Consider the following 26,365-nt stretch of genomic DNA (forward strand, 5'->3'; position numbering starts at 1 on the left):
TTTCTCCTGCTCCTGCCCCCGGGGGAATGCCCACGGCCCGGAAACGTCAGCCCAGGGAATATGGAGGGTGACATCTCCAAGGTCAAGTGAGTGGCCCACCTCAGAGGCCCTCCTCTCCCCTCCCCTCCCACACAGAGCCGCCCTGTCTCCCTGGAGAAGGGAGGGCCCTCGAAAGGCGGAAACATCTTGCCAGGGAGTCAGGTGCCAGCGTGAGAGGATGCCACAGCCCAAGCACCCAGCCACAACCCCCCAGATGTGCCTCCAAGAGGAGCCCCGGAACACCACCCACCAGCGGAGGAGCTGCTTCGGCTTCTGCTGTAAACAATGAGTTATTTTTGCCTCCCAGGCAAACGGCTCTCTCCTCAGCCCTTCCTTGCAGTTCTCTGTTCAGGCCTCTTACATTCAAAGGTGGCTGCGTCACATCCCCAGAGAGCGGAAGGTGTCAGCCTTGCTAAAATCTGAGCTCCAGATTGCACATCCCTTAGCGTTAAATAAGCTCCCCAGCTGGCCCTGCCCAGGACACCGCCTGCTCCCATCCCCCACCGCCGTCTCCCTCCCTCCCTCCCTCCCTCCCCCTCGCACAGCCCTCCGTCCACCTCCAGAAAGAAGCACTGCACAGTCAGAGGGCACGCGTCTCAGCTGAAAGGTCCAGGGGACTGGGGACCTGCCAGGCAGTTCCTGAGCTTGCTCTTGGACGGCCTCTGGGGGCAAAGACCTTCTGAGCTAGAAGCTGGGCTCGGACCCCAGGACTCCGCATCCTGCCCACCACTGGGGAGTGCAGGTGAGGGAGGGCTGCTGCTGCCCTCAGACTCCCCGGTGGCCCAGGTGGCTGCCCAGCCCAGTGGGGCTGCAGGATGGTGACTGCTCTGGCCAGGGCTCGCTGGCCACTACGGCCTGTAGATCTTGATGACATCTTTGATGGGCCTCCGGCAGATGGGGCAGCAGGCCCGGGGCTGCCTCTTGAGCCGCAGGCCACAGCCATGGCACAGGCACATGTGTCCGCACGTGTAGATGACCGTGTCCACCTCGCCATCGAAGCACACGGTGCACTCGCCGTTCCTGCTGCCTGCCAGCTCCGGCGGGGAGAGCCCTGGGGACACCGGGGGACTCAGTGGGGAGCTGGGGGCGGTCACTGCCAAGGGGAGAAGAGGACTCATCAGCCATGTGGCTCTTAGGCTGGCTCTGCCAGGCAAGCCACAGAGCCGCGGGAGCCCCTGGAAACCCACCTTGGTGGGCAGGGGGGTTGGGCACCTTTCCTGCCCTTCCACCCCCCAAGCTTCAAGAGGAGGTGCAGCCGGCAGCACCCACGGGTGCTGCATCTGTGCAGCCTGACCCTCCCCGGGAAGCGCAGCCAGGGTGAGAGTGGGTGGGGGAGGCCCAGGGAGTCAGGCGGCCCCCCCGCCCAGCCCTGCTGGGGTCTGCACGTCCTTACCCAGGGACGACTCTGATGAGGATGACTGGTTGACACTGAAGGTCACGTCTGAATCGCTGTCATCCTGGGAGCCGCTGAAGGACCCTGAGGGCGTCGTGGTGGCAGGGCTGGACTGCAGGGTACCTGAGACCCAAAGAGACTGCATGAGGGGCCCCAGGACACACCCGACACTTCTCCTCTGCCCCGTCTCACAGGATGAGGACTACTCCCAGGGCCCTGCTGAGGTCCAGGGGCCACAGGTGTGAGGGCACCTGGCTCCCTGCCTTCTGTTTCAGAAACAGTCCTGGGTGTCCTCTGGGCACTGACACCCTGGCACACATCCAGGTCAGGGCAAAAGGAGCTTCTGCCCTTGATCCGAGTGGTGCTTCAGGGAAGGGCTTGGAAATCAAGGCAGGCTCTGGGGCCCAGCTGTTAGGAAAGAAGAGCTCGTTCCATGGAGAGGTAAGTGGCAAGGACCGGACACTAGGAGGGGATTCTGATGACATTGTTTCAACACCTAGATCCAGCTGTTCCTGAATCCACCTAACATACTCCCTGACTTCTGAGCTATGTGTGCCCACAAATTTCCCTTTTTGCTTAGGATACTTGTAATGGGGTTTGTCACTTGCAGTTACAAGATCCCTGACTGCTAGTGTGGTCAACATGGAAGAGTTTTCCTCCCATACCTGCTGCTGATTTAGATAACAGGCCATTTCTTAGGATGCAGAGAGCTGTCCTTTCCCTCTCTTGAAGAGGGGAGTTTAGATAATGCAGTGCTAGAGTTGCACTAAGGTAGGGATCAGGGACAAGTCCCTGGCTGCTAGGAGTCCCTTCCCTTCTATTCTCTCTGCCTGACCCTCAGGGCTCCTGCTGATTGCTTGGGAGGTCTTGGAGTGGGTGAGGGTTCAAGGCTCAGCTTTTGCAAGTCTAAGCAGGAAGTTGGGCAACACATCTCAGGCTGGGAGGGAGCTGTCTGATGCTCCTCAAACAATAAACAAAAGACCTAATAATCACCTCAACAACAGCCTACCCCCACCCTCATCCCGATGCCAGTGTTACTACTGCAAGAGCTAAGGGTCTGTGTGGACCCCTGCTGGCACTGCTTCCCGCCACATGGCAACCCTGCCACAGGCACAGCTCCCCACACAGAAGGAAAGGAGGCTCAGGAGAGTTGGAAATTGGCCCACCATCTTCATGGCTGACCAGCTATGTGACTCTGGGCCTGTCATTTAACTTCCCTGGGCTCCAACTCTCTTGCCTGTAGATGGGGACCCTGATACCAATTTCACAGGGTCACTGGGAGAATCGGGAGCTGTCCACTGCTTCTGCCAAGCTTGGACCTGAGAGTGGAGCTCTGCTCTCTGGGCAGCCTTCCCTGACCACCACCTCACTCTGCCAAGCTGGCAGGTGCCCCCTGCTGCAGCACACTAATGTGGGTGGCTGTCCCTGTGTCTGGGAACCCCTCCCGGGTGTGGTGTGCCTCCTGTGTTCTGTGGGTGCAGTTCTGCAACCAGGGGCCTGGCCCCTGCTTGATGGTTCTTCGTGTCTATGCACTGCATGAGCAAGGCAAGACCCACCTGGAAACAAGATCGGTCAAGCCTCCACCCACTCTCTGTGGACAGTGTCGTTCTTGTTCCCTTTTCCATGTCATTGGAATGACTTTTCCCCCTACACTTAATATGCTGCATGTAAGCCAGGTTCGGTGGCACATGCCTGTCATCCCAGCAACTCGGGAAGCTGAGGCAGGAGGATCTCAAGTTCAAAGCCAGCCTCAGCAAAAGTGAGGAGCTAAGCAACTCAGTGAGACCCTGTCTCTAAATAAAATACAAAATAGGGTTGGGGATGTGGGTCAGTGGTGGAGTTCCCGAGTTCAATCCCTGGTTCCAAAAAAACCAAAAACAAACAAAAAAAGAATCCTTCATGTTTTTAAAAAATCCCCAAATAGTAAATCGACAGCCTCAATAAAAACCGTGCTGGCCATTTGCTGACTGCATACAGCCTGCCCAGCACGGGGCGTCACCTGTCCAGCAGGCTGGTTCAAGACGCAGGGTGCGGGGCAGCAGCGCGCAGGGACGCCGCGGGGACACTCACCGAGCAGGCGCAGCTGGCCGGCAGCGCCTCCGCGCACAGCGAAGAAGGCCCAGAGCGGCTGCGTAGTGTCCACGCACAGCAGGCGGCCGCGCGGGCGCCCGTTGATGCCCAGCAGCACGTCGCCACCGGGCCGCAGCGTGAAGCTGAGCGCGTCCCCGCCGCTGGGCACGGGCCCGGCGCGCGCCACCACCCAGTACTCCTTGCGGTCCAGCAGCGCGTCGGGGTCGGCGGGCAGCTCGGTGGGCCGCAGTGCGCCCGGGTCGCACGAGGTGATGCCGAAGGCCAGCGCGCCGGGCGCCGCCAGCCCTGGCCGGCCCACCTCCACCAGCAGGCTCTCGCCCGGCCGCAGCGGGCGCTCCGAGAAGACCAGCGTGCGGCCGCCGTCGGGCCGCGGCGCGCAGGCCACCTTGCGGTCGGCCGAGAGGCTCACGTCGGGCCCGCGCGTCGCGTGGAAGCGCAGGTCGGCCTCCAGCAGCGCCGGCGACGACGCGGGCCGCGGGCGGTCGCGGGGCCCGCAGGGGATGGCGGCCACGGCGTCAGCGGGCGGGCCCGGGGCGCGGCCCAGCGCCAGGTGGCCCAGCTTGGCCACCACCTGGCTGTTCTCCAGCTCGTTGTTGTCGAAGTTGGCCGCGTCGTGGCTGCTGGGCGGCAGGCAGGCGCTGAAGCGGGCCTGGCCCAGACGCGCAGGAGTCAGCGTGTCCGCGAAGGCGCTCTCTGCAGGGACACAGGAGGGTGGTGAGGACCCCGCGCCAGTCCTGCAGCCCGGGTGAGGGAGGAGCTGCCACCTCTGCAGGGCATCCGGCCCTCTCCCCGCCCTGCCTCTTCCCTCCCTCCCATCTCTCCTTCCTCTTCCCCCTGCCCCCTCCTCTTTCCTCTGTCACCTCTCCTCATGTCCCCTCCTCTCGTTCCCCTTTCCTCTTCCTTTCCCTCCCTCCCTTTCCCCTTCGCATCTCCCCCCTGCCCCCAGAGCTTTCCATACATCTGGGCATTCAGAGGACTCTCAAAGTCCCCCATTGCCTGCCTCCACCAGAACACAGTCCCAAAGAACAGAGCAGCCCCCTTATTTGCAACCCTAGCATGCAACACGCGACAGGTGCTAGTCTGAGCCCCTTTCACTTGTTATTCTCCTTGAGTCCTCACAGCCCTTCTGAGGCAGAGGGTTGGGCAGCCCAGGAGGGCAGCGGCCCCCCTCTCCCGCGCCTGGCTCCAGGGCTGGGCTCTGCCATCGGTGCTGCCTGAGTGAAGGCGCTGGGCCAGTCTCCCAAACTGGAATGAGTAAGGTCTTCCCAAGAGATGGACTCCTTCCATAAAAGGTTTTTAAACAAATATTTTTTGAATAAATTTTTAATGGTGTGAAAAAATGTTCTGGACACGTTATGTTAAGTGAAAAAGCAAAATAAAAATATTACCATCTAGGTAATACAGGTCTCCACAGTTGGCTCAACTGCGTCTGTATTTTCTGACTCCCTAATCGAATGGGTGTCCCTGGGCTAGGGTCTCTGCCAGCCTGTCTACCAGTTGTCAGGGCTGCTGCTGCCTGGGGAGAAGCTTCTGTAACAATAGTTTACTGAGTGAGGTCTGCAGAAGACACTGCCTGCCCCACAGAATGACATCGCCATCCGGGAAAGAAGTGGCACTCAATAAATTTTGAAAACCTTTTCATGACATTGCCAACCATGATAAATAAAAAGTGTTTTCTAATACTTTTGACACCCACCCCTCCAGCAGAGATTTTGTTCACTGATCCCATTCTGCAGTTTGTATCATGGAAAAAGAATTTCTTCCTCTTCAGTTTTCCAACATACACCAAAACCTCAACAATGAACATGGTCTGACAAGCTCCGGACGCCCCAGGCCCTGGGGGCGGAGGTGGTCAAGAGTGGCCAAGCACACCAGGAACAGCACAGGCAGAGCCTGAGGCCCCGGGAGCCTGGAGTTTGTGAGGCTGGGTCACCACCTATGTGACAGTGCAAGGCGGGACCTGGTACACTGTGGCCCTTGGAGAAGGCTGCATCCCTCATTTCATGTCCACACACACAGCTCTGTGCCCATGGGCACTGTCCCTGTTGAGGTGGCCCAAGACACACAGTGCTGGTCAAGGGCTGGCACGTCAAATCTGCCTTTAGAAGGTTCATTATGGAGAACCCGCCAGCCCCAGGGATGTCCAGCGGCTATCCGGCCTGCAACCTGAGGTCCCCTCCAGGCCCTCTGGAGCAGGTGGACACACACACACATTTTCTCCAGCTCCTAAGACATGCAACCACACACTTGGATGACCCCCTCGCTGTCCTCACCTCCACTTCACAGAGAGGGACACCGAGGCTCTGAAAGGTGGAGAGTTACTCAAGGTCTCACAGCCAAGGGGTGACAGAAATGGGACGCCACCTCAGGCGGTGGGACTCCAAAGCCAGGCCCCACACTACCACGTGGCTGGCTCCCCTCAGCTTAGAGCTGCCCAGAGCCTGGGCTCAGCCTCAGGCCAACCGGCCTCCTTGGGGTGGCCCCTGAGAGGGTCTCACAGGCGGCCCTCCCTCCCATGGGTGCCCATGAGCGCCACACAGGGCCACCGTGCCCAGGCCAGGAGCCGGGAGGCCAGGGGGCTGGGACAGGCCCTGCCACGCTCCGCTGGGCATCCTCTGGGGCCTGGCCGAGGGCCTGGGATGAGCCGGCTCCTCTTCCTTCCCTCCCTCCTCTCTTAATCAACTGTGTCTGGGCTGGAAGGACCGCAGAATTCACGTCCCCAGAGAATCCCCCTCTGTGAAGACGGAGAGGGAGGCCGAGCTGCAGACCAGGGGACCCGGCCGTGCCTTCCCGGCCTCTCATTCAGGTCACGCCCTGGTGCAGAAAGGTGAGAATGGCTGGCAGAGTGGGCATGAGGTGCTGGGACTGACCCATCAAGTGGGCAGTGCCACTGGCTGGTGACAGGGCAGGTGTGGGGTCCAGAGCTCCCTCAGGGCTGCTGGGAAGGGCAGGGCAGGTGGAGGGTGGGCTGCGGCTCTGGTTGGGGTGTGCACTTGGAAGTGGCCATAGGCGGCACATGGTTTGTCCCCCAAGGATTCCTGTATTGGATACTCGGTCTCCAAGTGGCAGTATTAAGAGGTGGTGGGACTTCTGAGGGTGGGGATTAGTGGGAGATCACGGAGGGCACTGCCCTTGATCTTGCAGAGGGATTCAGTTCCTGAGAGAGTGAGTTGTTATAAAGAGCCAACCTGAACCCCGAGGACCTCTGGCTTCCTGTCTCATCAGGTGATCTTTTCTGCACAGGCTCCCATCATTGTGGATGTCACCTGCCACCAGGCCCTCATCAGACCAAATCAAGGAGGCCACCCAATCTTGGATTTCAGCCTCCCAAACTATGAGACAAATAAGCCTCTTTTCATTACAAACCACCCAGCCTCAGGTGTTTGGGTGTGGCAACGAAAAACAGACTAACGTGGAACTGACGGCTTCAGTGGCTCTCAAGGTCTGCTGACAGTTCAGGTGGCCTGGAGAGAGGGCAGGCGAGGAGACACATCCCTGCCTCATGCCAGCTGCCTCAGGTCTATGTGCATGTTGTTTCCGTGTGCACGTGTGTTAGACAACAGAAGAAAGGAAAAGCAAGACAGTGGCCCTAGACTAGAATCCCGGGGCTCTACATGCATGGAGGACAGGCAGGAGACTGCATGCAGGTGGGAGGAAACCAGAGGCCCAGGAGGCTCAGGAGCCCCCAAGAAGTGGGCATAGGTCACCTGTGCCAACGGTAATAGTATGGCTGAGGTGAGGTCCCACCCTTGCTGTTCAGCCAACCCTGTGCCCTTTGCGGGGAGTCTGTGGGGACACAGACTAGCAAACATGAGCCTCAGTTTCCTTCTCTGCAAGTCGTTCTGAGATGAGCCAATTGATGGGAAGTGCCTGGCGCAGGGGCCACAGAAGCCACAGGATGATGGTCACGTGACTGTATAATGGGGGAGATAGAAGGAGTCCCACATCTGGGCAATGGGATCGCCAGCTTGCAGGGTGCGATGGCCATGCCGTGTCCTGGACGAGGAGTCCGAGGCACTCAGCTAGTGCTGAGGGGAGGGCGCACGGGCAAGGGGCTCCTTGGGGTCACAATCCTGGCTGTACCTCGGGGACCCTGAGGGGCCTCAGGAGATCCAGATGCCAGGGAGCCTCCCCCAGAGTTCTGACTTACTTGGTCTGGGTGCAGCCTAGGAAAGGGCACTCAGAGCTTCCCAGGGGTCCCGAGGTGCAGCGCAGGCTGAGATCGCTGAACACAGGCACCCCTGGCTCCTACGGTGGCCCTGCTCAGTTTCCTCTTCAGAACCCTGGGGCTTTCACCTCGACAGGGTGCCCAGGGCTGGGCCCAAAATGCAGCACTCTGCCACAGCTGGACCTGGGCAGGAGGACACTGGGCAGGGCAGCAGCAGGGATCACAGGAGGCCTGGGAACCCCTTTTGATTTCTGAGACTTGATTTGGTTCAATCCTGGGGCAATTTAAGTGCACCCTGACTCCATGAGAAGGGTTCCCAGAGAAGGGATGCCAGGTGGTGTCCGGAATGCTGGAATTTCAGATAAACACCCCCGCCCCCCGGGCCTCGAGCATGTTCCAAGAACTGCACGGGACATACTTGTACTAAAAATTTTTCATTGTTTATCTTAAATTCAAATTTAACTGGGTGTCCCGTATTTTTATTTGCTAAATTTGACAACTGTACCCAGATGCCATTTTTGGGTCTTGGTTTTCAGGCTTTACCCAGCAGGGGCTGAGAGGGGGTGGGGAGCATCCAGGGTTTTCTGCTCCCAGTGTCACAGGGAGACCCTCTAAAGGAACACACCACTCCTGGCTCCTTGTGACGCACAGGAGCCCATGGTACTCTGGACACTGCCTGCTCTGTGTGGGCCCATCTGATGCCCAGACACCACCCTGGGAGGCCAAGTTCCCCCAGGAAGCGGGCGATTTCTGAGGTTCTCAGGTTGCTCCATCTGGTGCCTGATGGCACCTGCCAGCAGGGGGGACTTGGTGCCCGCCTAGCTTTCTTCTCATTTGTTAATTTTTTTGGTGGGGGGAGGGTACCGGGGATTGAACTCAGGGGCACTGGACAACTCAGCCACGTCCCCAGCCCTATTTTGAATTATATTTATAGACAGGGTCTCACCGAGTTGCTTAGCTGAGGCTGGCTTTGAACTCGTGATCCTCCTGCCTCAGCCTCCCAAGCCACTGGGATCACAGGTGTGTGCCACTGCGCCCGGCACTTCTGATTTTTATTATAACTTCCCCTGATTACAAATCACTGTAATGAGAAGGGCGGGCCTCATGCCTTCACCCAGGTGTGACCAATGGTGACCTGCTTTTCCCCTGGGAAGGAAACAACATTTATGAGCCTCAATCACATCTAAATCATCTTTTATAATCTTTGGAGAGGAAAATAATGTTATTGCCCTTTCTGATTGTAAAAGCATTATGACCCCGCCCCCCGCCTTTTTAAAAGGTATCTGTTAAATGTAAGGAAGTGAAAGTCATCCATGATCCCCTGGCCCAGAGACAGAATTCCTACTCCTCTTATTACTTATTTTTGGGATCATTGTCCTGCAGCACCTGTGCCAGGTTTTCCCCATTAATTAGGGCAGCTCAGGGACAACCTGCAGATAAGGAAACCGAGGCCCATGCATGCCACGCTACAGACATGTGGACTCTGCCCCTCTCTTTCTTCCAAGGGACACAGGACACTGTGGGTTTTACGAAGGTTTGCTGTGGGGGTGGGGGTGCCGGGCTGCACCCGGGCCTTGAGCATGCTCGGCACGCACTTTTCCACTGAGCTACATCCCCAGGCTTTGGGGACAGTCCATGTGCTTCCCAGGTGTATTCAGTCTCATTAAGTCCTCAAAGGCTGCATCCAGTTTGTTTTGGAGATGCTAAGCCATACAAGGGCTGTGAGTTCTGGGTGTTACCTGGAAACTTGGGCTGCAGATAAGGAGGCGGGTATGGCAGGACTGCCTCCCTGCTCTGCAGGAATGAGGAGCTCCGACTCTAGACGTGGGGTCTAGAAGGTTTCAGAGACCTGCACTTTCTGAGTTGAAATACCAAAAGCTTCCATGGAAAGTGGGCATATGGGGGAAATGCCATGTAAGGGGAGGGGGCGGCTATTCGCAATCCCATCTGCAGAGCCTGGAATCTAGACCTGTGCTTTGGGCCACTTGCGACCAGGTAGCGATTCTTACTTAGCTGTTAATTCTTTTCTTTTTGGAATCAGGGATTGAACTCAAGGGCACTTAACCCCTGAGCCACATTCCCAGGTCTTTTTGTATTTTTTTCTAGAGACAGGGCCTCGGTAAGTTGCTTAGGGTCTTGCTAAATTGCTAAGGCTGGCTTTGAAATTGCAATCCTCTTGCCTCAGCCTCCCCAGCTGCTGGATTACAGGTGTGGCCACTGGGCCCGGATTTTTTTCTTTTTTTTTTTTCTCCTTAGCTGTTATTTTTTGAGGGCTTCCCAGGTGCTAGATGTGGGGCTGTACCCCTTCATGTGTCATCTCATGTAATCCTGCCAACAAGCCCCAAGGCAGTATCGTCATGAACCCATGTTAGAAGAAAAAAACTAAGGTACAGAGAGCTCCAGTCACTTGGCCAAGGTCACAAAGCTCCCAGGGGGGAGCCAGGACTAGAACAGAGGCCTCTGAGACTCCCCAGGCCCTGCCTGCTCTGAACCACTCCGAAGTTCTGTGGCCCTCTTCCTTTTGGGGGAAACCGGGGGTCTGAGGCTGGGTGCATGGGTCTTCCCTCTGTGCCCAAGGGTGGGGATGGCGGGCAAGGAGGTTTTCCCTCAAGATACATGCTGGACAACCGGACACAGCCCCAGCGTTCAGATATGCAAGCAGCGTATTCTGCACTATGGGTTCTTCGCAGCCACGAAAAGGAACAAACTAGGACACACACAGCAACTGCAGGATGGATCTTAAAAATACTAGGCTGAGATAAGCGCCCCCCAGACTGTGGGTTCCACTTACACCGAGTTCAGTAACAGGCAAGACTAATCCATGGTGACAGAAACAGCGGCTGCCTCTGGGGAGGAAGGGGCTCACTCAGGGCAGGTGGGGACTTCTGGGCTCAAGGACAAATTGTCCAAACCCAGCTGCCTTTAGATGTGTCTCTGCACTGCGTCACAGGGAAGGGAAACAGAGGGCTGAGCCCAGACCCCCCATACCTGCTCTCTGGCACCTCCCCAGAGATCAAGGCTGCCAGGTTTCAGAGCAGCCTGCAGGTTTACGGGCCAAGGGGAGACTGTCAGGGGCTGCCAGAGGGATCAGGGAGTGGCTGCCTCCTGGTTATGGCTGTCTCTTTGGAGTAATCAGATGTTTTGGAAGTAAAACAATGCTTGCTAATTGAAGGCCACTCAATTGGACACTTACAAATGGTTACTTTCCTGTTATGTGACCCGCAGGCCGGTAGTGTGACCCGTGGGCCTGGGTGCATCCGAGGGCTCACTGCCTGCCAGCGTGGATGGACCTAGAGCTCCTGGGGCGGAAGAGCGTCCGCTGGGTGCGTGAGGAATGTGCCGGGGAACAGGAACCAAGGGCTGAACGGATGGCAACCGATGGATGAGTATAGATGACGAGTGCGCCAGCAGGTCAAGGAGAGGAGGCAGGGGAGGGACCTGGCCAGGCACGGGGCACGGACCCTGAACCCCCACCCCCGCGACTGAGCTCTCCCCACCGCGGCTGGGGAGAATGAATGAGCTGAAAGGAGGCGCCCGTCCAGCCCGCCCGCGTGCAGCCGGTGTCCCCTTCCCGGGCGCCACCTACCGAGCAGCTGCACCTCGTCGGTGATGCCATAGACGTCGATGAGCGCCCAGAGCGGGCCGCCCACGGCCACACCGCAGTGGAACAGCACGGGTTCGCCGTCGTTGACGCTGTAGAAGACGCGGCCGTGGCGGTCGGCCCAGTAGGCCAGCACGGTGTCGCGCAGCGCCAGGTTCTCGGGCAGCGCCTTGGCCCAGTAGCCGGGTCGCGTGACCAGGTCGGGGCAGGCGTACTTGGGGATGTCCTGCGCGCTCATGAGCGACGGATCGTGCGCCGTGAAGCCGAAGCGCAGCGCGCCGCTCCAGCCTGGGCGCACGGCCACCAGGCGCAGCCGCACCTGCTCGTACAGCCGGATGGGCCGCTGCGTGAAGGTGACGCCGTTGCAGAAGCTGTTGCGCCGCGTAGCCCGTCGCGAGTGACCGTCCAGCCGCACGTTCTTGCCCTTGGCCTGTGCGTGGAAGCGCGGCGCCTCGCCCAGGACCGCGCGCCGCTCGGGGCCGGGGCCACAGCACGGCCGGGTGGCCAGCATGCGCGCCGGAGGGCTGGGGTCTGCGGAGAGACAGGACGGGACGTTAGGCCCTGAGACCCTTCGTCTCCCAGGCAGTTTCCTTTAAAATTGTGTATTAGACGGTCGTTGATGAACTTTAGGGGGTGGCAGACTGGACCCAAGGGCCACCACCCTCCATCTCTGCCTCAGCAGTCACCTTGCGGTTTCACAAGGCGAGCAAACCTCCCTGCTGAAGGATGGTGTGGATGAAGTCCCTAAATATGACTTGGCACGAAGTACACACTTTGTGGACTAGGACTAATGACCTGACAGTGTCACAAACTCCAAAGTAAATTCTTGCCAGGATTCTGGGACCTTCCCTCCCCTTACCCACAGAAAATGGAGGCACAGTGAGCAAGTTGGGTTTCTGGAACGTGTGCCTCTGGGACTCCTTTCTAAGGAACTTTGCTTTGAAGGGAGACCCGGGTGGCCTACTTTCAAGAGATCTGGCCACTGATGGGGAAACCAGGTGACCTGGACTGAATGGGTGTGGTCATCCCCTGCTCCTCCTCCCAGGGGCGGTTCCTGGGAGTGGCAGGTGGGCGGTCCATCTCTGCTGCCCTCTCCCTACAGCAGTTGCAGGGAGCCTGAAGCAGGCAATGGGAGAGTGGCAGCCCCCAAGAAGGAGAAGCCCCTGGGAACCACTCCTCCCACCCCCAGCCATGGCCAGCACTGTGCTGAGGGAACCTCGGGTTCAGTTAGTTCTGAGGCTGGTGGGAGGGAGGGATGGGGACAATGGGCCCAGGGAGAAGGAAGCCAGGAGCTAAGGTGGGAAGCTGCTGCCCGGAGACGAGGAGGCCAAGGGCCAAAGCCAAGGACCCACACTAGAAAGAGCTCCAGGGACGTCAGCCATTTAACAGACAGGAGCAAGGGCCAGTGCGTGCGGGACACTGCAGCCCAAGTCCAGTTCCCACTCCAATGGGGCAGAGGGCCCTGCCTGGTGGACATAGCACAGAGAGGCAGCCCGGGAGCGGGTGGGGTGCCGTTCCCCAGGGTCTCGGGAGGCCTCTCTTGGGGGCTTGTGAGCAGAGGCCCCAGGGAGCTGAAGCAGCACTGCCAGGCAGGAGGCCCAGAGTCAGCCGCAGGCCACTTCCAGAGCCGCAGGAGAAGCGCACCGGCTGGCGGGAGATGCCGTCCAGGGTACAAAGCGCAGGCAAGCAGACCGCCCACGTTGGGCACCCGCAGGGGCAGTGCAGACCGCCAGGCCCGCGTCCTCCACGCTCCATGGCCTTGCACGAGCCTCAACTTCTGGGCTTGGCCTCCTCTGGTGCCAGTAGGCCAAGGTCCCCTCCGGCTGCCAAGTGCTCCAGGGACACCTCCATCACAAGCACAGATCAAAGCCCTCAGCCCCAGGGCAGCGGTGACCTGTGCCAGGGCGGTCTCCCTCCCTCCTCCCTCAGCTCTCCAGCTCGTCCTCCCCGCAGAGCTCTCTCCACAGCAGCTGGAGGGGCCCCTGCAGAGTCCTCTCAGCAGACAGGCGACCTCGGCCCCCTGCGGGGTGGGATGCACCACCCACCTGGTCCTGGGGGGCCGTTCCCTGCAGGCCCGGCCATCTGTGGGGATGAGCCTTGCGGCATCCAGGGCCGGCCTCGGGGGACAGGGAAGCACTCCATCCCCCACCCGGGGGGCTCTACCCCCTAAGCCACAGGCCACCCCTGGGGGGCTCACCCACTCCCGCTCTCAGCTGGGTCCAGAGAAAGAGGTTCCTACAAGGAACAGAGAATCGTGGCGGTGGACTCAGGGCCAGCGGACCACCCAGGGACAGGGGTGTCCCCAGGAAGCCTGAACTTCATCACTTAAGTTGCCACAATCATCGGGACACCCCACGATAGGAAGTCAGGGGAGAGGACACCCTGCCGACCCATCTTCCCTCGCCCACACACGACCAGGGCTGCACGGTTCGGCCGACTCTGTCCCGACCCCGGGAAAGTCTCCTCTTCTAAGCTTGAACGTCCAGAGCAAGTTACACTGGTTTTAGTTTCTCTGGAAAAACTAACGAGAACCTCCAAGTCTCTGCTGCCTTCAAGACATGCTGCCCCTCTTGGCAGGTCCATTAGCCCCCATCTGGGCCACCCTCGTCCTGCCTTAGAGTAAGAGCCCCTCCTCCAGCTAGGAATCGGGAGCGGGAACCGCAAGAACAAGCCATGGAAGGGTCCCCTGGGCCAGGCCCAGCAGAGACCTCTGCAGCCACACTTTGGGTCAGCAGAGGGGACAGCCCCAAGCCAGCTCTCTACTGTCCATGCTGCTGCAGCCCCACCCAGGTGGGTGCCTGCACTTGGTCAAAGGGACGGTCCCCTGGCTCCAGATGAGTGGCAGGGGTGGGGTGGGTGGGACGTGGCTGTGGACGTCAGGGAGGAGGCCGCTGGGTCAGCCCTGGCAGGTCCTTCTGAAGACTGGCCCCACCAGAACTGCTGGGGTTCTGGGCTGGGCTGCTGAGTTGTCTGAGGGCCCCGAGAAGCCACCTGCCCTCTCAAAGCTGCTTCTCTGTCGTCTGTGAGTGGAGTGTGACCTCAGATCCATCTCAGGCTGCTGGCAGAGGCGACAGAGCACAGGACCACCCCGGGAGGCCTGGCGCACGGTCGGCGTCCGATGGCCATCGTCCGAGCGGTGGCCGAGCCCCCGCCCCCACCTCTCCTGGGTTTTGTTGCTGGATTTCAGTTGGAGAGGACTTGAAGTCAGGCGGACCCAGGCTGCAGTTTGGGTTGTTGTTTACCCACTGTGTGATCTCAAGTTTCATGCTTAAGTTCTCTGGGCCTCAAGCGGACCTAGAAAACTAGTGAAGTTCATCTCCACCCTGCAAGATCCCTGGGAGGGTGACACGGGGCAAACCCGCCAGATGCAAAGTGTGCCGCATGTACTAGATGCTCATTAAATCTCCGGTCCCTTCCTCTAACCACCTCTGACTAGGAAAGGTTTGTTCCTGGGTCAGAGACGCCTAGCTGTGGGCGCTGGGGAGACACATTCTGAAAGGTTTCTCTAGTGGGGGCTTTTGACCTCGGCCAGGAGGCCCCTCCCAACCCTGGGCTGCTCCGCTGCTGTCCAAGGGCAAGGCCTATTTTAGGTCATCCCAGCGGCCTCTGAATGGCACTGTGGGCCGATTGCCACACTCGTCTCTCCAGCCCACCCTTCCTTTGATCTAAAAAGAGCCCAGGGAGGTGGCATTTGCTGCCAGGACGGCAGAAGCAGCAGCCTTGGCTTCTCTGGCCACAACTGGGATGCGTCCCGTGAGCTGGCACTGGGCAGCCATGCTCCTGGCTGAGGCAGGATCCCCCGGAAGATCCCCCGGAAAGGGAACCGGCGCCTGGGAGAGGGTCCCTCTGTCCCTGCCGGGCTCTGCTGAGCTCCTACTGTGCGCGGGAGGCCTCCCTCTGGGGGACTGTCCTGCAGGGGCTTCTCCCACCTTCGCTCTCCAAGGCCCTGCGGGCAGCACCGTCCCTGCTCCCACATCCTGCTCCCCTGCTGCGTGTGACCTCGGGGTTAAGGTGGCGCGGAGGCTGCTGGACCTGTCAGGAGCATGAAAGCCAGAAACGTGCCCACCCCAGGCAGCGACCACACACTTCAGGGGCTTCCTGGAGCCCAGGGACTTCCATCCTTGGGCTGCCGACCTTGGCCAACAGTCTCTGGCTCCGGGACACCTGTCCAAGCCCAAGTGCAAAGTGACACTGCACCGCGGGCAGCAGCTTGCATGTGCATGGAGTGGGGCGCATGGCTTCCTGGAGACCGGCCAGGTTTCCCGCCACCCGGGGGCCAGGAGGGGGAGCCTGGGGTAGCGGGACGAGCTGCTCATTGGTGGGTTTGAAGCCGGCCAGCCCGCCCTCACCTCCGCCAGCGGGCACGGTGACAGGGACAGACAGCTCGTAGGGACTTTGTTCTCTGCCCCAGAGGCCAGGTCACCAGCACCCTGGATGGACGAGGGCCAGCCCCACTGGAACCACCACCGTCCCTCCCCGGGCTTGGCAAACAAGGCCTGTCAACGGCTGTCGCAGGAGGCCCGAGGAAGGTCAACGGCTGTCACAGGAGGCCCAAGGGAGGTCAACGGAGGTCACACGTGCCGTGGCCAGCAGGAGGAGAGCCCTGAGGACCAGGCCTGAGAGGCAGCCTGGCAGGGCAGGGGCTGGGGTCCCCTGTCGCCCCTCCAAACTGCCCCCCAACGAGGCTCAGCCAGGGCCGGGATTCCCAGGCCAGCTGGGCCCTCTGCGGGGCCCTGGCTGAGGTCTCTTCTCAGTTAAGGAACCCAGGCTGGGCCCTGGTGCTGTGGGCAGCGGTGGGAATGTCCCTTGTTCCTGCCTCTGACCCTCATGGCGCCCTGTGCCGGGGCGTGCCTGCTGCAGGGGGCAGGTGCCAACGTGTTGCACGGGGTCCTCACCCCTAGAGCTGAGGGAGGGCATTGGGGACAGACACATACGTGGACTGCACAGGGGCCAGAGGAGCCGCAGATTGAGGAAGAAGGGCCGGCCGGGGGACAGAGTGCTCGTGGGGCAGGGCAAATGGCACCAGGGCAGGCTGTGAGCGGGAGCTGGGTGCACAGAGGACAGAGCAGAGGGACCAGGGGATGGGGAGCTGAATCAGGGGCGGCATCCCAAAGGGTCTTAAAGACCAGGTTGAGGACGTTAAAGCCCCCAAGAAGGCTCTGGGGACTCAGCTCTGAGGGCTTAGCGCTGGGAAGAAACCCTGTGGATCCAGCTCTCTGAAGGACGAGATTCAAACCCTGGGCGTTCCTCTCTTCCCGCTGTCAAGATGATCCAGCAGGACAGGGTGAGCGGGGCATTCCAGGTTTCGAACGTCACCTCCAACGGCTGGCACGGTCCTGCCCTGGTCCTGCCCTTGGCACTTGCTTCTCCCCCAGGGGACTCTGGCAGCTGCCTGCTGATGAGCTGCTGCACCAGGCCGGCCAGTCCTCTCTGTGCCTGGGGACCCCCTGCCTCGCAGTGCCCAGGCCCCGATGCTGTGAGCCTGTGCCCAGGTGAGAGCCTGCAGCCTGGCAGAGCCGGTGGGTGGAACGTGGCGCTGGAGGGGGAGGGGGAGGGGGATGCCCTGCAACAGCCACGCCTTCTCCCGAAGCCAAGGAAACAATCACCGGAGCCCAGCGGCTGCAGAAGATGCTGGCGGGTCCCCGGGCTCCCTTTCACGTCCACCCACCCAGCCTGGTGGCCTCGGCCACCTTCTGTCCAGCAGGGCGGGTGCCTGGCTGGTGGGAAGGAAGCTGGTGGGGGCGGCGCAGGACGTCATCCATCAGCTTGTCTAGAGCGGCTCAAAGGCCACCGTTGGCGGAACTGGGGATGAACAATAAGCGGAGCATCTAAAAAAGGAAAGCGGGTGACTGATTATGGGGGATGGAGTCCCCAGTGCCCCACGTCCCTGAAGCCTGAACAAGAAGTGGAGGGAGCGCGGGGAAGGCAGACTGGCCCGCCCCCGCCCCTGTCCTCGAGCCTCCCGTTCCTCCAGCAGCTCAAAAACATCAGTCAGCACTTCTGACTGCCACCCCACGTGCTGCCCACGAAGAAGCGAGGATCAGAGAGACCTTGACAGCTGCCCGAGGCTGCACAGCAGGAAGCAGGGGAACTGGCACTTGAGCTGTACCCAGCCTGGCTCCCGGGGCTGGGATGGACATGGCTACTTAGGGGAGAGCGTGAAAGTCCTCCTGGTGGGGACGGGACAGAATGAAGGCCAACACACAGTAGGTCAGCTAATGTGGTCTCCTCTGTGGCACGTGGCTCTGAGTCCCCTGGGAAGTGACTCGGAGGACTCTCCTCTCCCCTCCCCCATGCTGGGCTTCCTCCAAATGCCCCACAAGGGCCTTGAGCGGTGGGTGTGGATGGACGCCGGCGGGCTGCCCACAGGGGACGTCTGCCTGCCACCCAAGAGGTGAGTGACAGGAGCTGGAGCCGCAGCCTTCGAGAGCCTGACCTCAGGCCCGGAGAGTAGGAGGGCTGGCCCAGGGCCAAGGTGCGGGCAGACATTGGGGACCCCAAAGCCATGCAGCCTGGCAGCACCAGGACTGCCTCCCTGGTCAGCACGCGGTCCTGTGAGTGACCTACCTCAGGGGCTCGAGGGGCGACCAGCAGGACTACTTCGTCCTAATGCCTGCCCCCAATCCCTGTCCCCATCAATCCTGGGAGCACAGATTCCTTGCCTCTAAGGGGGAAGGGTGACATCCACTCATACAGTCCCCACCTGTGCTGGACTCAGACTGCCCCGTGATGCAGGGAAGTCCACCATCCATCCTCAGGATGAGAGAACAGAGGCTCAGAGAGGGAGGGTGGCTGGCCCAGGGTCACACAGCCTGGAGGGGTGAGGTTTGATCCCGGCACTGCCTCGCCCGCCAATGCTCTCCTCTGCCCCTCCTGGGACTCCCGCCAAAGGCCTGGCCTGTGACTACTCTGGGATCCTGGGCAAGGCCCTGGTCCCCTGGCCTCAGCGTCCTGACCCACCGGATGGGAGGCAGGACGGGGTGAGCACTGTGGTGCTGAGCACAGAAGCCCGGGTGCCCTGCCTCTGCGGCTGGACTGGGCACCACATCTGGACGCCTGGAAACTCACTGGGCGGCTCCTGCCCTTGACTGGCCGGAACCCTCAGGGCAGGAAGCTCTTCTGAGGACGGAAGGCCCCTGCTCTGCAGTGGGAAGTTCCCAACAGACCAGCTCTGGGGACAAGGGGCGCGCGGGTGCCCACCGTGGTGTCTACCCAGACCTGGGGCAGAGGATCGCTGGGTCCAGGCAAGCGCACAGCCAAGGGTGCGAGGAGGACCCACTGTGCACGTCCCGCCGGGTGCTCCCCACCGCTCCACAGTGGCCCCCCCCACTGGAGAGCCCCCCACCCCCAGGGCCAGGCAGGAGTGGGCCCTGGGTCACCGACTGGGCCACCAAGGTCCAGGAACAGGAATGTGAGGAGGAGTGGGGTGGGCAGCAGTGGGCTGGGCTGCCCTCCTGGTGGCCACTCCAAACCCCGCTTAGTCACTGCTGTGGAAGCCAGGAGGTCGGGAGAAGCCAGAGCTGGTGGAGGCCGGTGGCCAGCTATTCTGTGCCCAGTATCCCCATCCGAGGTGGACGTGACCCCTCACCAGGCGAGAGGCAGGAAGGCCACATAAGCCAGGAACAGAGGAGTCTCCCACAAGACCCCAGGGCGAGGGCTCCCCATACAGCTCGCGGGAGGCACTGACCACTCCTGGGCCTCTGGGTGGCCCCTGCAAGCCCAGTCCACTGGCCCCTGTCGCTCCCACCATTGTACGCCCCGCCTTTCGCCCCAGAAGCCCCCACAGCTAGACGGTTCTTCTTTGGCTGAACTGGAGTCTGCCTCCACGCGAGGCCCACGCTGGTCCTGCCCACAGCCCGCAGCAACTGTCCCCAGTCTGCAAGCAACTCCCGGCCTCCAGCTGTCCCCAGGCTCCTTTGAGGGTGACGTTTCAGCCCTCCCTCTGCTGACCAGGAAGCCCTTGGGACATCACGTCCCCCTGGCCTGGGGGTTGGTGGTCTGGACGGCCACCTGGGGGAACCCCATAGCGAGCCCCTGGGCCTCCTGAAGTGTCCCCATCATGTGTGTCCACAGGGGTTATGTGAGATACCAAGCATAGAACCAGGGAGCAAACTAAAAATCAACCCCCCAGGATTTGCGATGCCCACAGATTTTTACTCAACACCGAGAGGGCTTCGGGATGCGCCTCCCACAGGGCACACCAGCCCCCGCAGGCTCCCCTGCCTGCGCTGCTTGAGCTGTGTGCCCCTGGGTAAGTTCTTTTCCCTCTCTGTGCCTTGCTCTTTCACCAGTTAGATGGCCTGATGATAAGCAGCCACCTCAGAGAACCTGTCCTGAGGGTGACATGCGTGTACCTGCCTAGAGCCGTGTCTGGTACGGAGGTCTGTACAAGTGTCAATGTCCCCCAGGAGTGCCTGGTCCTGGGCTTGGGTGCAGGAGGGCACACTTGTCCCAGGTGCCCCGTGAACACATGCTCTCTGCCAGACACTGAGCAGCGGAGAGGGGACCATCACTGTCCCCGTCCTGCAGAGCTCAGGTCAGGTCACCTGTCTGACTACAAAGGGGCAGGGCTGAGAACAGGCCCAGGAAACGGGGGGCCCCAGCCTGGTGGGGTGATGGTGCCTGGGAGGCAGGACACTGCCCACTGCAGGGCAGCCTCGGTGTAGAGAACCTGACCCCCGCCCCACCTGGCTGATGACAGGGGGCTGCCTGGAGCTGGGGACAGGACAACAGGTCCACGGTGACCTCTGCCAGGGCCTGGGTGGCCAGTTCCAAGAGGTGAATCCCAGCCTGGCAGGAGGAAAGGGTAGAGAGCTCAGGTCCCCCCTTGTCCTCCGGGCAAGACTCACAGAGGCCACATCACTCTTCCTTATAGGACCTGCAGCCCCTGGTGGGAAGATGGGCTTCTCCCCGGGCAGCCGCACCTGTGCTGCAGTGGACGGCAGGGATTCCCCAGCGCAGGGAAGGGGCTCCCTCCAGGCTGAGAAGGAGCAAGAGAAGCCCGAGGCCCCGCAGGCACAGTCCTGGTGACGGCAGGAGGTGGATGGAGCCAGGGGGGCTGGGATCCTGTTCAGCTCTGCCTCTTCCTGGCAACCTGGCCACTCTGAGCCTCAGTCTCTTCATCTGTGACAGGGGGATCACCTCTGGAAGGCTCATCCTGGTAACTAAATGGGGCACCCGAGGAAGGGCTGGGTGGGGCCCGTGGGCCTGCAGCCCAGGGGAGCAGCGCTCGTTACCTGCGGGCAAGGCCTGGCCCCGGCCTCTGCTCTGCCTTCAGCTTTGGCCACATGCTCCATTCTGGACTTTGCTTTAAGCCCTTGGAGAGCACAGCCCCTACAGAAAGCCCTGTGGTCCAAAAGAGGGACAGCGCTGCCTCTGCCTGGCCTGGGAGCAGCCCAGGTGGCAGAGTCAGGGAGATTCCTACGCCCACCAGCAAGCAGGGCGCATGGCTGGGCGGGTGCATGGCCCGGGAATCCACTGTGGCTGCAGGCTGGCCTCCCTGCCCCGTCACCCACGTGTACTGGGACCCCAGTAGTCTGCAGCACCCCACGATGTCCTGTCTTCTGCTGGCCTTTGCTCAGGACCCCCTCCGTGGGGGAGCAGCCTCCCCATCCAGCCTCCGAGCAAACGCCTCTGCTCCCTGAGCTCGGCTGGACAGGGCCGCCTCTTCCAGGAAGCCCTCCCTGATCTTCCCGGAGCTCCCTGGAGCCCTTGTGCTCCACCCCCACCTGCTGTAGCTGCTGTGTCCCTGCTGGTCCCTCCAAGTAGGAGCAGGGCTGGCCTGGAGGTTTGGTCAGCACCCATCAGGCAGGGTCTTCTGGGTGGAGACCAGGTGTCCAGAAAGGGCCCAAGCGACCCATGGGTGCTGCTGTCAGCGCAGGTGCCGGGGCGGCCTCCCAATTCAGCCCCAGGTTCGAAATTTACATTGGGGGCAGCAAGGTCAGAAGGACCTCTGCAGCCAGCCGTGCTCAGGGCCCCGGGTCAGGACTGAGGCCTCTCTTCCCCAGGGGTCACAAGGTGTGACAGCCCTGTCCTGCCTGTCCCCTGAAGGCTCCAGCTCTCTGCTATTCAAGCTCACGGCCACCGACTGCAGGGACCACCCTCGCTTCCCGCTATATGGGGAGGAGCCGGGCACAGGGGGTCCCGCCCGGGCCGGGGCGGAGCTGAGGTCTGAGCCCAGGCACAGCCTGGCCCAGCAGCTGCATTCGGGCCCGACCTGCTGTCCAGCCCCCGGTCCCCGAACTGGGCACCTGCCGGGCACCCAGGAGAGGCAGTCCATGGTGGAGGGGAAAGGCCCGTGAGGCTCCAGCGCTTCTCTTCTGCGTCACGGGGGGACGTTTCTAAAGCTGGTCGCGACCACAGTGGGAGGCATTCTGGTGATCCAGCTGTGCCTGGGGCCCTGGGTGCCCTTGGACAGGGAGCAGGGTCTGTGTCCCCAGGGATGTGGCCCACATGTGTGCCCCGTCCCGAGAGTGTATTGTCTTCTTCCAGGGGGTGGCCAGCAGCCGCCCATGCATTCCTACCTCAGCCCCAGCGCCTGGCACATGTGCCCAAGGGATCGGTGGCCACAGGGGGACAAATCACAGAGGACCCCAGAGCAGGCAGAAGGAGAAGACCCAGCTGAGGCAGGTGGATACACAGCAGGACTTCCCTCCAGACATGCTCCCCAGGGAGCCTGCCCTGACCCCACACAGGGGTGGGTGGGGGGGAAGGCTCCTTCCTGCGGCTCCGGGCCCCTCTGCAAGGCCGTCACACTGGACGGACCCCACCCCCTCCTCCTGCTCCCACTGACACCATGTCCCCCCCACCCCCGGGCCCCAGGGCCACCAGGAGCCTTGACTGCTCAGGCCCCTGACCATGTGTTGACAGTCAGGTAGGTTTTGGGCTGTTGGAGGGACCAGGTCACTGGGTCCCTCAAAGAGGCTGGCTCAGCTGTAACTGCTGAGGACCAGGGGAGGGAGCCGGTGGGCGCGAGGAGGCCAAGGACCTGCAGATGGGCGCTGGGAGAGAGAAGGGCAAAGAGGGACAGGGAACCGTGGGCTGATCGTCTGTGCAGCCCCCGCCTTGGCTATAAGGAGTGACCAAGGCCACTGCAAGAGGAAGGCCAGCCCCAGTGGACCAGTGGCTGCTAGGCCTTGGGAGTGTCACCCCCGCTCAGATAGAAAGCCACATGGTTCCTGGCCCAGAGGAAGGGCTGGCGAGGGGCATGGGGTAGGTGCGTGTGCCCAGCTGAGGGGCAGCTCGGCCCCTCTCCGTCTGGACTAGAAGCCAGGGCCGCTTTGCTCCGTGAGGACCCCCGTCCCTACTTGGCCACCCTGCAGAAGGGGGACAAATATAGCCCCTCCAAAGGGTTGCTGTGAGGACGGCATGGACAGTGGGCAGGGCCGGGCTGCGCAGGGCCAGCAGAGCAACACCCTCACCCCGGGGCGCCAGGGCGCCTGCCACCGAGCTGCCGCTGGGAGGGCCTGTCCTGGCCTGGCTCGAGGACACACTTAATGATTAAACCCAACTCGCAGTTTGAATCTAGCTCTTCCCCAATCAGAAGGATCCCTGTACCCCAAGCCGCGGGAAAGGAGTGGGAAGGTGCCGGTGGGAGAGGAAGGGAAAGGCCTCCCCACCCCGTACCCCCCACTGGCTTACACCTCTGCTTCCCCTGGAGACCCCAGGTGGAGGCTACAGGGGCGGTAGGAGAGGCCCCGTGTTGTGACCACAGAGCTTGGTCTTCTCAGTTCTAGCGTTGCCACTGCCTGTGTGACCTGGGGCCGTGGTCCTAGCTCTGTGCCTCGGACTCCTCATCCGTGGACTGGGGGACAGTGGCACCTCACTTAGCAATAGTGGGAACTCTAAGAGCTCAGCAGATCCGGGGGCCCATGTGGACCCCTGCACACTCCTCAGGAATATGCAGATGCACTTTGCAAGGGCTGCTACGGGGCTTCCCTGACATCCATCACAAAGGGACTTCCCTTGCTTTGGCATTTCCTTATTGTGCAGGCAGAGCACTGCGTGCATGGTGGGACACCCAATAAATGTTATCTAAACCACGGGTTGGGAAGAGACTGTGTGCTGGAGAAGAATGCAGGACTTTGGAGCTAAATAAACCTGGGTTTCAATTCTGGCTCTGCCAACTGGAGAGCTGTGTGGGCTTGGACAGGTAACTTTCTCTCTCTCAGCCTTGATTTCTCACCCATGAAATGGGGATGATAGACCCCAGATTGCAGGGCGGTTGGGAGAATGAAAGTCATTTGTTCATTCAACATCTATTGACTGAACACCTACTAAGTCCTGGCCCTGACCTCAGCACACAGCAGTGGACAACACAGTCCAAAATTTACCTGGGAGATGGACAATAAGCAGCCAGCCACCACACAGAGAGCTGTCACGTGGTGACACACACGAAGAAACTCAAAGCTGAGTAAAAGGGGGTGGGGAGTGGCAGGCCAGCACGGTGGCAGGATGTGCGTTGGTACAGAGACCTGCAGAGAGCAATGGGAGCCACATTCAGGTCTGGGGGGAGAATGTTCCAGAAGAGAGATGGGCGGCTGCAGGAGCCTTAAGGAGACGCATGCTTGGCGTGCAAATGAATGAAGCCAAATACGCAGGAAGGCTGGCATGGAATCCAGGTGCTCAGCAATGCCAGCTCTCTATTTCAAGTCCCACAGAAGGACCCCCCGCATGTGTCCTTTTCCTGAGAACCAAGCACAGGCTTCTCCAGGGCAAGACTGAGCAAGTGTTCCCACAGCAGGAGATACCGGCAACGGCTGAGCGCCCCCGAGCCGCCCCCGAGCCTCCAAGCTCCGCCAGGCTCCAGGCTCTGGAATGGGCAAGAGGGCCAGGAGGTGATTGAGGCAGGGGCTCTGTCCCCAGGGATCCAGGAGAGCATGGAGATAGTGCAGTGTGGTCACATGAACTGCAGAGACCTGAGGTGTTCCAGGAGGCAGAGCAACGGGTGGGGCCACGGAAAGCTGACCACTCCCCCCACCCCAGCTGGATTGAGGACAAGGAAGGTGACAAGAAAGGCTATTCCAGGTGTGAGGGCTCACCGGCTGAGCACAGAGGCACCAAAATAGCCTGGTGTGTGCAAGAGTTTAGCTATGGATCCGAAAACAAGAAAGAGCCCTTCATATTCTGGGCACCTGCAACCTTGTGTGGCTCAGGAATTCCAGGTCTGTCCCCTTCTCAAACTTGGTGCAAGCCTAAGACCCCCAGGAGCACAGAACTCTCCTACACTGGACACTGCTCGAGCACCCAACCCACACCCGCCCCATCTCGCACACCTGGCACAGTGCAAGCAGGAGGGACGGTGCTGATTTCACAGGGGACAGCTGTATGCGCCCTGAGTGTGTGTGTCCACTGCTTGCTCCAGACTGACCCACGAGTGGCAAGTGGCTTATTCACTAGAACACCATCAACATTTCTTAAGAAACTGCATGAAGGAGTGGGGCATCAGTGCCTCTGCCCAGGGCTGGTGGGTAGGACCTCCAGTGCCCGCAGCAAGCACCCCTCCTGTCTGCCGATGGGGTGTGGGTGGGGGCTCGCCCCTCCCCGGAGGAGCATGCGCAAAGGAAACAGGCCAGCCAGCCAGCCGCCAGGGTTCCTTCCTCCGCCACTGACTAGCTGGTGCCTCCACTTCTCCAAGAACTGGAACGTTCCAGTGCAGTTGTCCAAAATTTTCCCAAAGGCTTGCTCTGTTGGAGGAGTCAGCCCCTCCTGCATAAATTGGCCTGGGACTGGAGGCTCAACTCGACTTCAGTCCCCTCCAAGGACATACGATTATTTTTTGATAAGGACACCTAACGCTAAATGAAGGACTACAGGGGGTGTCAGAGCAGAGTGAGCAAAGTCTCACACTAAATCTGACCTAGGGTTGACTTCTTCACTCAGCCAGCCTAGGCAATCCGCCCAACTGCGCCCTCCAGCGCCCACACAGGCCTCGCTTTTACCCAAAGGATGCTATAAATGCCCAGCTTTCAGCCAAGACTTCTGAAGACAGAGGGGTGGGGGAGGGCCGACGGATAAACCGGACTCCATCCAGATTCTCCCACTCCTGTGTGACCCTGGTGGAGTCATTTCCCCTCCTCTGAGCTTCATTTCTTTTTTCCCATTTGTGAAATTAGAATACATCTCTCTTTAGTGAAGTTTATTTGCATACCGTGCTCAGGTAAGGTATGCAAAGTGCTGACACAGAGCCTCCGTGGGGCCGCGGATCTGTTCCCCAGGATCACCAGGCTTTCTCCAGTAAGGCCTCCTCTGATTCCACGCTCCCACCCCATTGCCCCCTCCCAATCCCCTTACTCTGGTCTGGGAAATTCTAGGGCTCTACAGCAGCGACTCCCATAGGGCTAAGGAGCCCCCAGTTGAGCCGACACCAGAGGAGGGCGCAGCCCGGTGCGCGTGGGAGCGCGGCCGAGGCGAGGCAGCATGTGCGCGGGGGCGCTGGCAGCCTGCAAACTGAGAGACCCTAGCGCACACCTCCCCCACTCCCGGCAGCTGCGGTCTCTGCACAACCGGCGGCTTCTGACCGTCGGAAGCCAGGGCGAGCCCGGCTCCAGATTCACTCCCCCCACCCCCGGTCGCCCCAGGTTCCTACATCCGCGCCTCCGGGCTGGAACAAAGGCGAGGGGGTGCGCGACATAGCCACGGCGGCCCTTTCGCGCATCTGGCTAAAGCCGGAGAGAACGAGGACGGGGGTCCCCAAGGTAACCAGGACGCTGTACCGGCTCTCCCGGAGCGCGAAGCCCAGCCTCTGGGCGCGCGCGCAGAGCCGGGCTCGGGGAGGCGCTGGAGACCGCAGCCCGGTGCGCGCCGAGGGCTCCGAGGGGCGTGGGGTGGCTCCCCGAGAGTCACCCAGTGGGTGTCCAGGGGAGAGGAGAAGCCCGGCGCCCGCCTCCCAGGTCGGGTTCCCGGCGTACCTGGCAAGGTCCTGTGCACCGTGTTGCCCATCGCGGCTCCGGGGCGAGGTCGGCGGCTGCGCGCTCGCGCGAGGGCTACTCCCGCGGCGGGTCGGGGGCCGGGGCCGGGGCTGGGGCCGAGCTCCGGGGCATCGCGCTGCACCCGCGAGCCGGTGGCGGCAGCT

At 61.0% G+C, this 26,365-nt stretch overlaps 1 protein-coding gene across 1 annotated transcript; it reads right to left on the reverse strand.

The window, feature by feature from the left end:
- Window positions 1-582: 582 nt before the first annotated feature.
- On the reverse strand, window positions 583-26,365 carry Neurl1b (neuralized E3 ubiquitin protein ligase 1B). Its single transcript, XM_076855671.2, has 5 exons — window positions 26,202-26,365; window positions 11,278-11,823; window positions 3,503-4,216; window positions 1,433-1,555; window positions 583-1,132 (listed from the first exon to the last, which is right to left on the reverse strand). Exons 1-5 carry the CDS (start codon window positions 26,230-26,232, stop codon window positions 888-890), a joined length of 1,659 nt encoding a protein of 552 aa, XP_076711786.2. The 5' UTR covers window positions 26,233-26,365; the 3' UTR covers window positions 583-887.

This window comes from Callospermophilus lateralis, chromosome 5 (assembly GCF_048772815.1).
Source record: "Callospermophilus lateralis isolate mCalLat2 chromosome 5, mCalLat2.hap1, whole genome shotgun sequence".
NCBI lineage: Eukaryota > Metazoa > Chordata > Mammalia > Rodentia > Sciuridae > Callospermophilus > Callospermophilus lateralis.

What these genes read in the sequence shown, in the direction of transcription:
- Neurl1b (XM_076855671.2), bottom strand. Translation starts at nt 26,232, where the DNA reads ATGGGCAACACGGTGCACAGGACCTTGCCAG. An exon ending in CGGCCAGCTGCGCCTGCTCG is followed by an intron (nt 1,556 to 3,502) that starts GTGAGTGTCCCC and finishes TTTGGGTCTCAG; the next exon opens with GTACCCTGCAGTCCAGCCCT. An exon ending in CTCATCAGAGTCGTCCCTGG is followed by an intron (nt 1,133 to 1,432) that starts GTAAGGACGTGC and finishes TCCCCTTGGCAG; the next exon opens with TGACCGCCCCCAGCTCCCCA.